The 17,015-nt window shown below is 59.5% G+C and overlaps 1 protein-coding gene across 2 annotated transcripts in view; it reads right to left on the bottom strand.

Annotated features, from left to right (window-relative positions):
• The window catches only part of FLT4 (fms related receptor tyrosine kinase 4), a 45,247-nt gene that overhangs the window by 26,625 nt on the left and 1,607 nt on the right, over nucleotides 1-17,015 (bottom strand). For both annotated transcript variants that reach the window (XM_055284922.1, XM_063642416.1), the window contains exons 2-3: nucleotides 1,623-1,719; nucleotides 216-460 (exon numbers count right to left, since the gene is read on the bottom strand). In XM_055284922.1, the coding sequence (XP_055140897.1) occupies nucleotides 216-460; nucleotides 1,623-1,719 (342 nt within the window). The remainder of the gene's footprint in view (nucleotides 1-215; nucleotides 461-1,622; nucleotides 1,720-17,015) is intronic.

Here is a 17,015-nt window from a genome sequence, read left to right as displayed (position 1 = left end):
ACGGAGAGGGAGCAAGGCGTTGGGGAAGGGATGTGGCGGCCAGGCTGGGGGAGGGCTCCGTGGGGCTGGGCGGTGCTGGTCCTGAACCAGCCACCCGCTGGAGCAGGTAGGGCCCCGTTCTCTCCTCCTGCCAGCCCAGGGTCCACAGGCTGGGGGCGGTGTGGGCTCCAGCTGCCCGGGACCCTGCCCCAGCCTGGCCTGCCTCCGAGTCTCACCTCTCACGAACACGTAGGAGCTGGCAGCAGTGGTGCCCTCGATGCGGGCCTTGATGTACTTGTAGTAGCAGACGTAGCTGCCTGTATTGTTGGCGTGCACCTCGCGCAGCAGCAACACCTTGCAGTAGGGCCTGGCGTCTGTGCCCTCGCAGTCTCGCACCACCCCCGTGTCCTCGCTGTCCTTGTCCCCAGTGGCTGGTGCCTCCTGAGCTCCTGGCCAGGCCCACTCGAGGGGGTGCTGTCCCCTAGCAGAGGACAGGAGTGGTCAGGTGGGCCCCAGGGCAGCCCATGGGGACTGTCCCTGAGGAGCCTCCCTCAGGCCGAGCCTCACCAGGTTTGTCTTACCCAGAGCATGGAACTGCCCAGGGTTTGGACACACACTACAGACCATGCCCAGGGCAGGGCACTCCCCGACCCCCGGGCCTCTACCGGGCTCCCGGGACTGGCCTGCAGACAGGCACAGGCCTTGGATCACAGCTGGGAAGGTGGGGAGGTACCATCTCTGGGGCCCCAGTGGGTGGCTCCCAGGGTGGCTGGGAGTGGGTGCAGATGACCTGGGAGGTGGCCTGGGGTCAGCGTGAGGTGTCAGGAGTGGGGTGCAGGGTGATGAGGCCCCATATGAAATGCTGATGGGGGGGCCGGGCGCGGGGGCTCACGCCTGTAATCCCAGCACTTTGGGAGGCCGAGGCGGGTGGATCACGAGGTCAGGAGATCGAGACCACCCTGGCTAACATGGTGAAACCCCATCTCTACTAAAAATACAAAAAAAATTAGCCGGGCGAGGTGGCGGGCGCCTGTAGTCCCAGCTACTTGGGAGGCTGAGGCAGGAGAATGGTGTGAACCCAGGAGGCAGAGCTTGCAGTGAGCTGAGATCGCGCCACTGCACTCCAGCCTGGGTGACAGAGCGAGACTCCGTCTCAAAAAAAAAAAGAATGCCAGGCGCGGTGGCTCACGCCTGTAATCCCAGCACTTTGGGAGGCCGAGGCGGGTGGATCACGAGGTCAGGAGATCAAGACCATCCTGGTTAACACGGCGAAACCCTGTCTCTACTAAAAATACAAAAAACTAGTCGGGTGTGGTGGCGGGCGCCCAGCTACTCGGGAGGCTGAGGCAGGAGAATAGCATGAACCTGGGAGGCAGAGCTTGCAGTGAGCCGAGATCGCGCCACTGCACTCCAGCCTGGGTGAGAGAACGAGATTCCATCTCAAAAAAATAAAAATAAATAAATGCTGATGGGGGTGTGTGGCTGAGGCTGGGGAGGACTGAAGTCACCCACAGCCCGGGAGACCACACAGCCCCAAGGCCACTCTGCCCTGGGAGGGGGCTGCCATCTGGGCCTCAGCCATCACCTCCTGCCTTGGGCTTGTGCAGCCTCTCTGGCCTGCCAGTGGGAGAGGGACCCAGTACCTGCAGGAGATGGACAGGCTGTCACCGGTGTCGATGACGTGTGACTCCTCCGTGATGTTCAAGGTCGGGGGGGTCATGGAGTAGCCACTCGCCAGGCCTGGGGTGGGAGACAGGGTCAGCATGGTGCTGGGCTGTGACTTGGCACGACGTTGATGGGGCATGGCTGGGCATTCTGCATCGCAAGAGCAGACCCCCTGCAGGGCCGGAGCAGCTCAGGTTCTCAGCCAGCACCGCGTGGCCGGGCCTCACCTGGCCCCACCGTGTGCGCCGTGAGCAGCACCAGCTCTCAGGCCCCAAGACAGCCACGAACCTCCCCCACAGGCTCACCCTGCCTTGCCCCACAGCCGCCATCCTCAGCTACACACCGCCCCTGGACTGAACCCCAACCTCTGACCCCGGTGAGCTGAGCGGCTGGCATGAAGGAGCGGGGGAGGGGCGCTGGAGGGTGTCACCTCCACATCACAGCCCCTGCAGTGCTGCTCCCCGGTGCCCTCCCTCCTGAACTGCAGACCTACACCCACTGCTTCCCAGAGGGTCCTGCACATCCCAGGTCCTCCCCGCACCACGCAGGCCTCGGCCCTCCTGCCTGCTCTCTGCCAGGGGCCTCACCCCCTCCCAGGCCACGTGGTGTCACCTCACAGGTGTCCTTTGGCCCCTCAGCTTCTGGCACCCTCACAGACCCTGCCGGCTGCCCCAGCCTCCTCTGCGCTCTCCCTGCCCAGGCCTCCCTAGACACCCCCAGGTCTTCTCACAGGGCTTTTCCTCAGACACACAAATAAACCTGCCTCATCTGGCTGAAACCCACCCTCAGCCAGAGACTGTAGGCTGGCCGGGCTGGGCGGTCTGTCCTGCAGGACTCAGCCCTGCTGCCCCCACACCCTCCTCCCCGTGGGGTGGTGTGTGTGTGTGTGTGTGTGTGTGTGTATACGCGTGCGCACACGCGTGCCTGCATGGCATCTGTAACTGTAGGCCTGGGTGAGTCTGTGTGTGTCTATGTCTGGTGTGTGTGGCTTCCTGTGTATGTGCAAGCATGCATGCATGTTTGTGTATCTCTGACATGCTGGCCTGTATACACACATGAGTGTGTATGTGGTGGGATCCTGGTGTGGGTGGGAGCAGGCCCCAGGGGAGGTCTGGGTCTGGAACTCTGGCAGATGCATCCTGCCGGGGCCATCCTGAGACAACAGGAAGGGAGGGCTGCATGGCCAGAGGCCCAGGGCTGCGTCCTGTCCCTCCCCTAGGTCCCTGTCCTCCTGAGGGCACAGCCCACTCTTCTGCCCCCAGGCCCCTCCAGTCCGACAGGTCCCTTGGGGTTTGAGGCAGCAGTAGTCTAGCTCTCCTGCCCTCCCGAGGACAGCTCCCTGAGGCCCCGGGGTCCCGCCCTGAAGCCAACGGGGGTGCAGTGGAGCCCAGGGAATCCTTGACGCCAAGCCACCCTAGGATGCGGCACCAGGACGGCGCCTGCTGCACACCTAGATCTCATTTCGGCCTCACACGGGCAACAGTCACCGGTCAATGACCTCTGGCCTCTCCCTTCTTCTATCCCTCTCTCCTGGCCAAACCCTTCCAGGCACCACTTCACTAGAGCAGGAAGGGCCTTAAACCACACGTCCAGACCCACTGTACAGAGTGGGACACTGAGGCCCTCCAGCCACCCTCAGAAGGTAGCGCCTCGCCTGTCCGCTGCGGGGACTACCACCCAGTCTTTGCTTTGCCAGCCCTCCCCTGGGGCCCCGAGGTGGAAGGGGGTTGTGGGCTCTGCAGCCCCTTCCCCTTGGGGGGTGCCAAGCCTTCACAGGCACAGCAGCAGGGCCTGGGCACTGGCAGCCCGTAGCTTGCACCCCTGGGGCTGCCATGAGAGGAGTCTGGGCCAGGGGCTGGGGGATCCCTGCAGAGAGGAGGCTCCCCTCGGGTGGTGAGGGGCTGAGAAGGAATCCCTCTGAGCTGGGTTTTGAAGGAGGGTGATTTTTTTCCAGGTAGTGGAAAGTAAGTCCATGCCAGGAAGACAGCTGGGCATGTATGTGGGCACCGGAGTGGGTGGTGGTCTGTCCTCAGAGCTACAGAGGAGGGATGATGAGCGTGGGGCTAGACCTGTCCAGATGAATAGACTCTACCCTCCCAGTGGACCTAGAAGGTCAGGAGACCAGGCTCGAGGCCAGTGTCCACCTGCCCAGCCCCATGACTGCAGGAGAGAGAACACCCCCCACCCCCACTGAGGTCTGGAGTGTTGAGCTGGTGGCCCCCCTTCTCAGGAGTGCACATTCACCACACACCTTCCAGCTCCACCGTGCGGCAGCTGTCAGCCCAGCGTCCTCGGATGGCTCCCCTCTGTTCCCAAGATAAAGCCAGGTAGGCTGGGCCTCTGCCCTCCAGCCGCTGCCTCTCCCAGCTTCCTCTCCTAGGAGGCGTGGACCTCCTCCTCCCATCCTCCCAAAGCGCCTGTTGTTTTCCTGTCTTGAACACTTGTCCTTTTTCCTGGGACATCCCTCCTTCCTTCTTTCCCTCCCGAGGGCCTCCCTCTTTAGGGTCTAGTTCAGATCCTCATCACTCAGGCAGCATCAGCCTCCTCCTCCTTGAGCTCCTGCTAGAACACAATCAGACTGAACTGTGGTTTTATGATCACATCTGAACAGAGGCTCAATTTTATTCATCTTCCTAAGCCCAAGACAGAGATGTGCAAAGGAGATTCAAGGGGTGGATATAAGAAAGGTTGGATGGGCTGGGTGCGGTGGCTCACGCCTGTAATCCCAGCACTTTGGGAGGCCGAGGCGGGTGGGTCGCAAGGTCAGGAGATTGAGACCATCCTGGCTAACACAGTGAAACCCTGTCTCTACTAAAAATACGAAAAATTAGCCGGGCGTGGTGGCGGGCACCTGTAGTCCCAGCTACTCAGGAGGCTGAGGCAGGAGAATGGCGTGAACCCAGGAGGCGGAGCTGGCAGTGAACGGAGATCGCGCCACTGCACTCCAGCCTGGGTGACAGAGAGAAACTGTCTCAAAAAAAAAAAAAAAAAAGAATGGTCGGATAGATGATGGATGGAAACGGGATGGATGAATGATATGAATGATGAATCACCAGATGAATAAATGGACGGATGGGTGGACAGACAGAGGGGTGGGTGGATGGATGGATGCATGGATGGATGGAAGTATGGGTGGATGGGGGGGTGGGTGGGTGGATGGATGGATGGATGGATGGAAGTTGGGTGGATGGTTGGGTGGGTGGGTGGGTGGACGGATGGACGGATGGATGGATGGATGGATGGAAGTTGGGTGGATGGGTGGGTAAACTGGTGGACAGATGGATGGGTGGGTGGAAGCATGAATGGATGGATGGGTGGAAGAGTGGGTGGATGGGTGGAAGAGTGAGTGGATGGGTGAAAGGTAAGTGGATGGGTGAAGGGTGGATGGGGAGAGGAGTCTGTAGGAGCTTCCTCCTGGAGGCACCGCACCACCAAAGGAAGCACCTGCATCACTGCTGAGGACCATCCATCGCGCTTGCCAACCCTTTTGCCCATCCACGCAAGCTTTTTCACGACATGTCAGCTTTTTCATGACATACCATAACTTATTCCAGTGACCCCTCTGCCTTTACCAACCTTCCACTGTGTCCTGTATGATCTGCAAACTTTGCCGTAGACCTCACTGTCCATTCCGAATGTCCCTTCCTGCCTTATGTGACGCCTGGCTTTCTGGCCACGCCACTGCCCCAGGCGGTTACTGCTCTCCACCCCACATGCCTGAACTCCTCGCAGCCATCTGCCCTCCCTACAGCAGTCCCTCTGAGGGTCCCGCTCTTTGGCGGCACCGCCCTCTTCCCCATTAAAGCTGTCATCAGCTGCACCCCCCATCATTTCCCCTCATTCTCTGCTGACCGTAGCTCCTGGCTTACCATCCCCCCCCACCCCAGCTCCTGCCCTTCTCCATGACTTCACCATCCACAGGGCTGACTCACCAGCACCCTGGCCTCTGAGATCCCCCCTGCACGGTTCTCCCCTCTTCTCCTCCTGAATCACTCAGTTCTGTGGGCGCATCCTGGACCTGGTCATCACCAGAGACTGCGCCATCCCAGAACACCTGTCTTCTACGTCTCTCTCCCTGCTTCCCCTGTTCTTGCTCCACAGCAGCCACATCCTTCAGCCTCATCAAAGCCCTCACTGCTTCCTCTCCACCCCTCGGTGCCCTCCCAGTGCTGCCCGGTCCTGGTGCCTGGGGTCCGCAGCCGCCTCTCTGCATGCTCCCTCCCCTCCTGTCCTGCATCCCAACCCTGAGACAGCATGTATCCCGAACAGCACAACACTGGCAGCACAAGGCCCCCCACATGAGCTCCTCCCTCTCATTTTCCTGGGTGCACACGGTTCAGGGTGCTCCTCCTCCCTCACTCAGCATCGACAAGGCAAAATCATGAGACAGAAGCACCCCACTGGCTGGGCACAGTGGCTCATGCCTGCAATCCCAGCACTTTGGGAGGCTGAGGCGGGCGGACCATCCTGGCCAACATGGTGAACCCCATCTCTACTAAAAATACAAAAGCTAGCTGGGCATGGTGGCAGGCGCCTGTAGTCCCAGCTACTCGGGAGGCTGAGGCAGGAGAATCGCTTGAACCCGGAAGGCAGAGGTTGCAGTGAGCTGAGATCGCGCCACTGCACTCCAGCCTGGGACAGAGCGAGACTCAGTCTTAAAAAAAAAGAAAAAAAGAAAGAAAAACGAAACACCCCATCTTCCCACATCCCAAAACCCACACTGCCAGCCAGGGCCCCAGAAATCCACTGACATGCCCCCTGCCTCCAAACCAGGCCCTCCATCATGCCCAGGGTCCCCCCACCACAGATTTCTCTTCTGATCACCAGTCTTTCTCTACGCAATCACCTCCCATCGTTTTGTTTGTTTGTTTGTTTGTTTGTTTTGAGATGGAGTTTCGCTCTTGTTGCCCAGGCTGGAGTGCAATGGCGTGATCTCGGCTCACTGCAACCTCCACCTCCCGGGTTCAAGCGATTCTCCTGCCTCAACCTCCCGAGTAGCTAGGATTACAGGCATGCGCCATCATGCCTGGCTAATTTTGCATTTTTAGTAGACGGGGCTTCTCCATGTTGGTCAGGCTAGTCTCGAACTCCTGACCTCAGGTGATCCACCTGCCTCGGCCTCCCAAAGTGCTGGGATTACAGGTGTGGGCCACCATGCCTGGCCCATCTCCCATCTTAACAACAAAACAGAATAATTCCTTGGTTCCACACTCTCTTCCAGCCAGGGCCCTTTTTCTATCCCCCTTCATGGCCACAGCTGTTCACTGTCCCCTCTGCTGGTTTCCCCTCATCCACCAATGGGGTGCAGCTCCTTCACTTCATGGAGCCAATGGGTGGGGCCTCTCACGACCTCCAGGCTGCAGACCTAGTGGGCACACAGGACAGGGAGCCGCACATGCTCTCCCCTGTGCAGCATCTGTGACCTATCTCTCCCCACCTCCCCTCTGCCCAACACACAGTGCTGGCCACCGCCGTCTCTGTGGAGCCCAGACACCTCCCAGGTCTCTAGCTCCAGCCAGGACTACTGTTTGCAACTTCAGTTTTAAGCATCCAGCTGCTCACTGGACTTGGGAAACCCCACAGACAACCCGCAGTCTACGTTTCCAATGCTAAACTGCAGACGTGCACCCCCTCCAGCCCCACCAAAGGCTCCTCCCTTGATTGCTCCCTCTCCCCAGATCCTCTCCCAGCCCATCCGCTGACCAGACCACTGAAGCCTGTCAGGCTGGACGCACCTTAGGGCCTGCCCCTGCTCTCTCACTGGGGCCAGCACAGCTGCACGCACCCCAAAGTGGCTTCCGGGGCCCGCTCTTGTCGTCCTCCAGGCCTGCCTCTGGGCCCCGCTCCCTGCAGTGAGTGACACTTTACAAAGCACAGGCCTGATCACACTTGTGCTTCAATCTCACCGGTGCACTGGATTCCCCTGCACTCCCTAGAAAATCCAAACTCCTGGTCCCTGCCCCTCTCTCCACACCCTCGTGGTTCATCCCCTTCACGTTCACGTCCTCCAGCCACCATTGCCTCCAGATTGTTCTGTGCCCCCAGGCTGACTTCTCAGGCTCAGGACTCAGCTTAGACACGGCCTCTTCACCCCTACAAAATGGCTCCATCCTAGCCTCCTGGCTGCTTACGGCATCTTTCCTGTCCCAACTTGGAATTATTTATTTATGTGTTTGTTTGTTTAAGTTATATCTGTCCATGTCCTCCAATAGGCAGTAAGTTTCAATGGGATAAGGACCAAGACAGCTCTTTTTTACCCCACGCTATGCTTCCTACAGCACCTGGCACAGAGTAAAGTCTCAGTGAACACTTGTTGAATGAAAAAAATGGAAGGATGGAAGAAGTACGGATGGATGGGTAGGTGGGTAGATGGGTGGAAGGGTAGATGGATAGATGGGTAGATAGGTGGATAGGTGGAAGGGTGGATAGGTGGAAGGGTGATGGATGGATGGATGGATGGATGGGTGGATGGAGGAGTGGATGGGTGGGTGGATGGACGGGTGAGTAGAAGGATGGATGGGTGGATGGATGAACAGGTAGATGAGTGGATGGGTGGGTGGATGGATGGATGGGTGGGTGGAGGAGTGGATGGGTGGATGGAGGAGTGGATGGGTGGGTGGATGGGTGGGTGGAGGAGTGGATGGGTGGATGGAGGAGTGGATGGGTGGGTGGATGGATGGGTGAGTAGGAGGATGGATGGGTGGATGGATGGACAGACGAATGGATGGATGGACAGGTAGATGAGATGAGTGAATGGGTGGATGGATGGATGGATGGATGGATGGATGGATGGATGAGTGGATAGAAAGATGGATCAACAGATGGAAGGATGGATGGATGGGTAGATGAATAGAAGGATGGACAGATGGGCAGATGGAAGGATGAATGAACGGCTGGATGGAAGGATGACTGGATGGTGGAAAGGTGGGCACATGGGTGAAGGTGGATGGGTGGATGGTTAGGTGGTTGGATGGATGGAAAGCAGATGGATGGATGGCTCAACAGACCTCTGACACCTCAGAGACTCTTGTCAGACCCTGTTGTTCCACTGGAAAAGATGCTTCCCGTTTTACAGGATGGGCTGCCCTGGGCAGATTCAGGCCTGCAGGCTGCCACGTCCAGAGGCTCTGTGACTGCCCAGCCCCCACCTGCAGCCCTGAAGAAGGCGCATCCTTCCTGCCTGGCTGTTGTCTGTCTCTGCTGTCCTTCCCTTCCCGCAGCAGGAAGCACTGTCATCCTGGCCTCTGCTGCGCTCCCCCTGCCTTCCTGTTCCTGGCCCGGGAACTGGCTTCTTCCTTCCCCAAGGCCCCGCAAAGCCCTGGCCCCCAAGCCTGCAGCAGCGTGGTTGCGGCAGGCACCGGGTGGAGGTCAGCAAGGCCAGAGTGCATACCTCCTCTTCTCTGTACTGTCAGCAGCCCCAGGACACCCTCTGGCCTTGGGCTACGGGGCCTTGGCGTCAGCCACAGGCGTGGCGGGCGTGGGAGCAGCACAGGAGGGTCCTGCACCTCCCCTGGGCAGTGCTGGCACCCCTCCGTGAGGGCCAGGCAGGGTGGGGGAACGTCCCATGGGTTAGGCGCTGGCAGTGAGCGAGGTGGCAGGCAGCCAGCCAGCTGCGACTGCCTCATTTGATCCTCACAGCAGCCTGGGAGGGAGGGCTCACCAGCCAGGTCAGCGAGTGAGGAAACTGAGGCGCCAGGCCTCACAGCAGCAGGTGGCCATGTGGGAGCCCAGTCCGGCTGAGTCCAGGATGGTCCTTGCCCCAGGACCAGGCTCCCCTCCAAAGGCAGGGGGCAGAGGCTCAGGCCAGACCCCAGCCCAGCCTTCCTCCTAGCCCCTAGCCTGAAGCCTCAGAGACCCCCCGCAGGCAGGAGGGCCCACGTAGGAGGACATGGCTGCCTGGGCCCTGCGCCCCAGTGGCCTCCACCTCACCCCTCCTCAGGGCCTGGCCTCCATCTGGCTTCATGCCCTAGTTGGCTGAGGGCAAAGCCCTTTAAGCTAACGATGCCGTTTTTTTCAAAAGCTTCTTTCCTGAAAACGGAGGGAAAACCCAGCCCAGCCCAGTGAGAGCTGCTGGGAAAGCCAGGCTTGCTTTCCTCCCATGATGTGGGTGGGAGTTGGCCCCTCCCTCGGCTCCACACCTGCGTGTCCTGCGTCCCTTGCTCTGTACAGAACCCACGTTTTCTCATCAAATCCTCTCCGGGCCCACCAGGATGGGACTGAGATGGGCCGGCTGTGCCACACCCTGGTGGGACAGGGTCCCGGCCCTCTCTACAGGGCAGCGTGGGTGAGGGCTGGCCTTAGCTGGTTTCTGGGAGCTGCCCTCCGAATGATGGCTGAGTCCACAGGGCATGGCTGGGCCCAGGTCCTGGTGCAGAGGTGAGGTGAGGTCCTGGTGCATGAGAGAGTGAGGGTAGAACTAGCCACACCCTTGCAGCCCTGGCCCGCCCTCGCCTTGCCATCTCTCTCAACCACCACCCTGAGCGCCAGCCTCCCAGGCCCCTGCTCTCCAGCAGGCTCCTCCCTGCCCGGCTGGGCTGTGTCCTCTGTCCTCCCTCACCCTCTGTGCCCAGCAAACTGCTGCCCCCAGCTGACCATGTCATCCCCACTCTGACCCTGACCCACAGGACGTGGAGGGTCTGTGTCACCAAGCGGCTCCTGGGCTGGGGTGTCATCAGCCCACTGCTCTGTCCCCAGGCCCAGCACAGCCGGCACAGGGATGGCACTGGGATTATCCATCAGCTTGGGGCCCTCCACGTTGGCAGAGAGCATGGCTCTGCTGTGGCCATCCTGGGCCCGGCCCCACTTCTCCCTCTCCCTGGGGTGCTTGGGAAGACGGGAACTGTGTGGCAGGCCTGCCAGCTGGACACACACTCTCTGGGCAGCTGAGCCCAGGAGGACAAAGGCAGCCAGGAGCCAGGCTGCAGACTGGAGGGAGCTGGCGAGGAGCAACGGAGCTGCTGGCTGAGCTGGGGTTCGGCAGAGGGGGTCACCTGCACCCTCTCTCTTCACTCCTGGGGCCAGGCCTCTGCAGGGACCTCGGGGGAGGCAGCAGGAGCGTTCTGTCTGGTGGCCCCTGCTAACCTGGCCAGCAGCCCCTGTGCCTCCAGAGCTTAAGGGGCTGCTGGTCCTCACTGCACATCCTGCAGGCCTGAGAGAGCTGAGCCCACACGCCCGGCTGGGCACCCTGCACTGCCGCTCTCTGCTGTATGGTCTTGGGCAAATCACTTCCTCTCTCCAAGTCCCAGTCTTCCCACTGGTGAGATGTGGACTGGCCCTAGGATGACTGGGAACTAGACCACAAACAACACGGTTAAGAATAAACTGTCGGCCGGGCGCAGTGGCTCACGCCTGTAATCCCAGCACTTTGGGAGGCCAAGGTGGGTGGATCACGAGGTCAAGAGATTGAGACCATCCTGGCCAACATGGGGAAACCCCATCTCTACTAAAAATACAAAAATTAGTCCAGCGTGGTGGCGTGAGCCTGCAGTCCCAGCTACTCGAGAGGCTGAGGTAGGAGAATCACTTGAACCCAGGAAGCAGAGGTTGCAGTGAGCCGAGATTGCGCCACTGCACTCCAGCTTGGGCGACAGAATGAGACTCTGTGTGAAAAAAAAAAAAAGAATAAGCTGTGTCTGGCTCAGGCACGCAGATCCCTCTGCTCTCACTTCCTCCTGAATGCTTGATTTGCTACAGCTGCTGTATCACTGTGACCCTGTGTTGTCGTTAGAGCATGGGGGGCAACCCTCGCTGGTGGGAGGGGATTAATGTGAGCTGAAAGGGGCATTGTAGACTGATTAGGAGCTTGCTGGCCCAGGAGGACGGCACACAGGCCAGAGTGCCGGTGACTCTGGGCCCTCAAGTAGATGAAGCAGATGGAGCACGGTGAAGGTGATGAGGCCATGGAAGCAGGTCCAGGTCCCCAGCTGGCCTCGGGCCCTGTCCTGCTCGCTGGATGGACTCTCTCTCTCGATGGTGGCACACCGGGGGGCTTCAACCCCACTCTGTGCTCCCACCCTCCCTGACAGCTCTCCTGGGCTCCAGTCCTAGAGGACCCCAGCCCACATCCAGCACTGGGGAGGATGACTGAGGCACGGAGCTCACAGCTATGCATCCACCAGAGGAGCGAGTACCACAAAGAATGAGAATTCACAGCGCTGGCGAGAATGTGGAGAAGGAGACACCCATGCAGTAATGATAAACAGCATCCATACACCGATGGCAAATTCTCCAAATTCTCCTTTCCCAAGACCTCCTGCTACAACAGCAGCAAGGTGCACTGAGCACTGTCCATGTGCAGCACAGCCCTACGCACGTGTGCATTCCACACACCTTCACACCCCTACGATTGCTTCCATATTGCCACTGTACAGACAGAAAGCTAGCACACAGAGGTTAACGCATTCCAAAACACAGGACCATTAAGAGATTGTCTTGGGAAGACGGGATTTTGGGACGCTACTATTTATTCTACAGATGTCTGCATAATTTGCATTTCTGCATTTTACAAAATGTAATCATCCCTTCCATTAGCGCTGGAAACACTGCTCTCCTTCCCACTGTCCAAGTGATGCTCACCCACCAGACATTCCTGACCCCGCTCATCCCCCACAGCCAATTGGTCACCAAGTTGCCTCCATTCTGAGCTGAAATGGGCTTTGCAGACTGAGTAGGAGCTGGCCCGGGAGGAGGGCACCGTGGGTGGGGTGGCTGAGTGCCAGGCCCCTGCCCTCACCTCTCCTCACCATCCTGACCGCAGCTTGGCGTGGATGCTTTCTGGCCGCAGAGGCCCTCCCGGGCTTTCCAGGGCTGCTGTCCCTCCACTTTCCCTCCTCCCTGCCCCATTGCTGGCCAGCCTCAGTGGCTCTCCCCCGGATCGCAATCCCAGTGTCTCCCCACTGGCCCAGTCCTTGCTCAGGGGTCAGACGATCTTTCTAGAACACAAGTCCCTCTCCAGCCTAAAACTATCCCCTGCCTCTTTGCTGCTTATGGGCAGAATCTGGCGCCTCCTTGGCCTCCTTGCACCCACCCGGTGCGGCTCCAGACCTCCATGTGCCGTAGATCTGCAACCGTCCCCACCTCTGACGTCTGAGCTCCTGTGCCACTTCCCCAGCATCTCACACTGAGGCTCCCCCGCAGGACTCCTGCACTTTTTCATAGCTCTGTGGAGCAACTGGCTCATTATCACGTTTAACAGTTCTTTTGTTTTTTGAAGCGGAGTCTCGCCCTGTTGCCCAGGCTGTAGTGCAGTGGCACGATCTCGGCTCACTGCAACCTCCGCCTCCCAGTTTCAAACAGTTCTCCTGCCTCAGCCTCCCGAGTAGTTGGGATTACAGGCGCCGGCCACCACACCCAGCTAATTTCTGTATTTTTAGTGGAGATGGGGTTTCACCATGTTGGCCAGGCTCTCAAACTCTTAACCTTGTGATCCGCCCGCCTTGGCCTCCCGAAGTGCTGGGATTACAGGCGTGAGCCACCGTGCCCGGCCCTTAACGGTTCTTTAGTTCAAGACAAGGGCTTCTGTTTGTCTTTTCGCAGCGGCATTCCCGGCACTGGACTTTTCGTAGCTGCATTCCCAGCATTGGACTTGGCCAGCAATTTACCCGTGGCTGGTTTTGAGGATCCGAGGGACAAAAAGACACCACAGAATGTGTGGGCAGGTGTAGGCGTGAGGGGGAAGAGGGCACAGGGTACCAGGAGGGTGGAGAGGCTGTGCACAGAGGGGCACGCCGGGCACTTGGTGGACCTGGGGACCTGTCTGCGACATGCTGCTTTGTAAAGGTCTCTGGGACAGCAAAGTAAAAATGGCCATGAGGTGGTTGGAAATTGAAGAGTCGACCTGGCCAGCCCTCTCGGGCACTCCCTGGGGAAGGTGGACAGTGGCCTGCGTGCCTGCCTCTTCTTTCCCGCTTGGCCCCCAGCTATTTGGAACCAGACATCAGACACCTATTACCTCCCTGAAATGAGCCATCTATTATCTAGAGAGCCGTTTCACCCTTGTGGCCTTAATTTCCTAATCTCCAAAATAAGCATAATAAGGTCTGCGTGACAAGGTTAAAACCTGTACATGCCCTGCTGTGAAGCAATCTGAGAAACCATTTCACACGGAGGTGTGGCTCACTGCCGGACATTCCACATCTGTGTGTGTGTGCACGCATGTGCCAGTGCACGCTTGCTGCTGAAAACAAATCAATCTCCATTTGGTAGAATTTAGAGTAGCTTTGAGGCCAGTGTGTAGAGTTGGGTGATGATAAGGGCTTCCCCTAAACCCACCTGAAAGTGAATTTTGTGCTCCCAGAGGCACACTGTGAGCGGGAACGAAGCCCTCACCTGCCCTGGAAGGCCCCTTCCACTTGGAGCAGCACCCTCTGCCTGGAGTTCCCAGCAGTCTGGCAAAGGGCATGTCCAGAGGGGGCGAAAGGCCATGGTGCTGGGTGGGGCTGCTGTGTGCAGTGGGTGTAGGCTGGGTGGACGCGGGGCTAGGGACGGCCTGGGACTCCAGCGGGAAGGGCCAGTGCCACAAGCCCAAGAAGCTGGTGCTTATCTTGTGGGTGAGTCGGCGGTGGGGGGCCCCTGAAGGCTCAGATTTGTATTTTACAGCAGTCCCTTTGGGGCAGAATGGAGACAAATTTCTGGAAGATGCTGGAAGCAGGGAGTGGTGATGAGGTTGAGAAGGGCTGGACCTGCGGGGAGCGTGGGCTGCCTGAGTACCCCGTGGGGGTGGAGACCAGGAGGGGACCTGAGCAGATGCTAAGCTCCCAGCACAGGACTGCCGTGGGGCAGCCAGCTATGCCAGGCAGTTTCCCTGGCTTCCGTGGGGTCAAGGCTCTGCTTGCTGGCCGGCAGGACGAGTGCCGTTATCAGACAACCCAGCTGGCGCAGCGGTGGCCCCCCAGTGCTGCTAAATCGGGGCCACCGGCTCCTGCCGCAGGAAGAGGGAAATGCAGGCAGGATGTCCTCTCCTGTGGCCGACGAGTCCTTTCCCATGAACCCCTGCTGACCTCGCCAGCCACGTGGCAGGCCTCCCCTACTCACCACCTGGATCTGCCCAGGCCTGGCCGCGGGCTAGGGTGGTGCGGGCCTCAGACGGGGCCGGGGGTGTGCCTGCTGTTACCCCGTCCAGCCTGGCCGGGGCTGGCACCCTGCTCCTCCTCCAGGAATGAATGCCCGCATCTTCCTGCTCCCAGACCTGTCTCCTCAGTGTGACCGGAAAACCCAGATTCCAGAGGAAGCCAGTGTCTGAAAAGGACCGAAACTCAGGAATCCCTGACACACTGACTGAATCTTGCTCAGAGTCTAGGGGGTGTGAGAGGCTCTCCAGACCCCTCTCCCTGCCCACCCCCAACTCCGATGTCATCTCAGAGGGACGTGGGGCACAGGCTAGGCCTTGGTGGAGAGAAAACTGCCCTGTGGGGGAAAATACGGCAGTGGGAGGGGAGTAAGCCAGACACAGAGAAGAACCCCCCCTTGCAGCTGACTTCACTTCACTTCCCCGGGTTCCCCCATTCCCCTCTGCCCCATCACACTCGTGCTGCCAAGTTTCCTCCCTCCTCATTTGGCCGGTTGCATGAGCTGAGGTCTCCCAGGAAATCCCATTGCCTGCCTCCACCCCGAGGCCCTGCTCCTCTCCCAGGGTCTCCCTTTGATAAACTATCCTTGAAGCCAGAGACCTGGGACTTCCTCCGTCCCCACCGTCCCCAGCTGCTACCTGCCTCCACCCCAGTTTACCCCCTGGGTTATCCACTTGCAGTTCCTGTCTGCCCTGGACACCAGCCTTCTTGCTGCTGGTGCTGCCCCGTCTCCAACCTCGTTTCCCCTACCTCCCATCCACTCCTCCCAGACTCTAGCCTCACCGGACCACACACTTGGCCACATTCACCATCTGGACTTGCCTGTCTCTGCGGCTTCATGGGGTTCTTTGCCCTGCTTGGAATTCCCTGTCCTGGAGTTCCGCAGACCCCACCAGGAAGCCCTTAGCTGGAAGTGACACTGCCTTCCTGTGCAGCTTACAGCCACCAGCTGGGCCTCACCAGGGCCCCTGAACACTTTCATCCCTGGGCGATAGATGTCTGATGGCATGTCTGTGTCCCTGCAAGGCACAGGAAACCCCTGTGGGATGGGGCCAGCTCCAAGTCCTCCCTGGGCCACCCCGAACAGGCACTATGCTGGGGTCTCGCATAGAACTGCAGGCTCCTTCCCTGGGTCGGAGTGCCACTGCCGGGGGTCACGGTGGAGAATTCGCCAGACAGACCACGCATCACACCTCACACCCTGTCTGGGCCCAGCCATGTGGGCCCCATGCTCCGGGAGGGCTCAGGACTCCTTCGACCACACTGGCTCTGTGCCATAGGCCTGGTGGATGAGGGAACAACACCTGCATTCGAGTCCCCAGAGCCCTGAGCTGGAGCAGAAGGTCCCCAGGCCCAAGTAAAGTGGGCCTGATCCCCACATCCTGCCTGCAGTGACTTGCATCCCTGGGCCACACATCTGTCCACACCTGGGCCTTTGTGACCCAGCTCACAGCAAAAGCAAACGTCTTGAGACCAGGCCACTCCAGATGCCCTGCAGACTCTGCTCCTGCATGTCCCTGGTAGCCACAGTGCAGAGGTGCCAATGGCCTCTCTCTAGACTAAGCCCCAAGAGACATCTGTGACCTACCCTCTCCACCGGGGCAAGACTGTGGAACTGCAGCAGGAAACTGGGTCTTGGAGTCCAGCCCAAGCACACACAACCCACACAATCTCGGGGCTTGCCGACTTGTGCCATGGCTATGCTTGTGCCATGGCTATGCTTGGGGAAACTGAGGTGCAGGGAGGGGAAAGGAGGGGGCCCAGATCACACAGAAAGGAATTTACGGCAGAGGCAGGACAAGAGTCTGGTTCTATGACCAACAGCACGCTTTGGGGTCAGCTTCAGGATGCTCAGGCTTCTGGCCTGCTCCCACTGGACCAGCTGCCCTGACACCCGACTGCAGCTGAGGGCTTGTGCTCCCGCCATGGCATCCCCCATCAAGCTGGGGGCTCCCGGGGTCTTTAGCCTAGCAGGGGGTAGAGCAAGGTGCAGGGCTCAGGGAGGGATGACCTCTGTCTCCATTGCCATCTCCCCACCAGCCAAACCCAGGTCCAGCCCAGGACACCCCTCTCCATGGGGCACCCAGCTAATGCCCTCTCTCCTCATCATAACTGGGTCACTAAGAGTCACCCCTTACTGCAGGGAACGGCTTCCTCGTCCTTCACCCCACGTCCCTCTGTGCTCCACCTGGGAGCACCAGGACACTGGCCTCTACTGGTTCTCCTTATACCTGCAAAATGTTCCCTGGATCCCGGGAAGCCCCCCTGCCCTCTGGGCTCCTCCTCCAGGGTTCCCCTCCTGGG

Source organism: Symphalangus syndactylus, chromosome 7, assembly GCF_028878055.3.
Source record: "Symphalangus syndactylus isolate Jambi chromosome 7, NHGRI_mSymSyn1-v2.1_pri, whole genome shotgun sequence".
Taxonomy (NCBI): domain Eukaryota; kingdom Metazoa; phylum Chordata; class Mammalia; order Primates; family Hylobatidae; genus Symphalangus; species Symphalangus syndactylus.
Note: the sequence above shows the minus strand (reverse complement) of the source record. Positions and strands in the feature narration are given on the sequence as shown.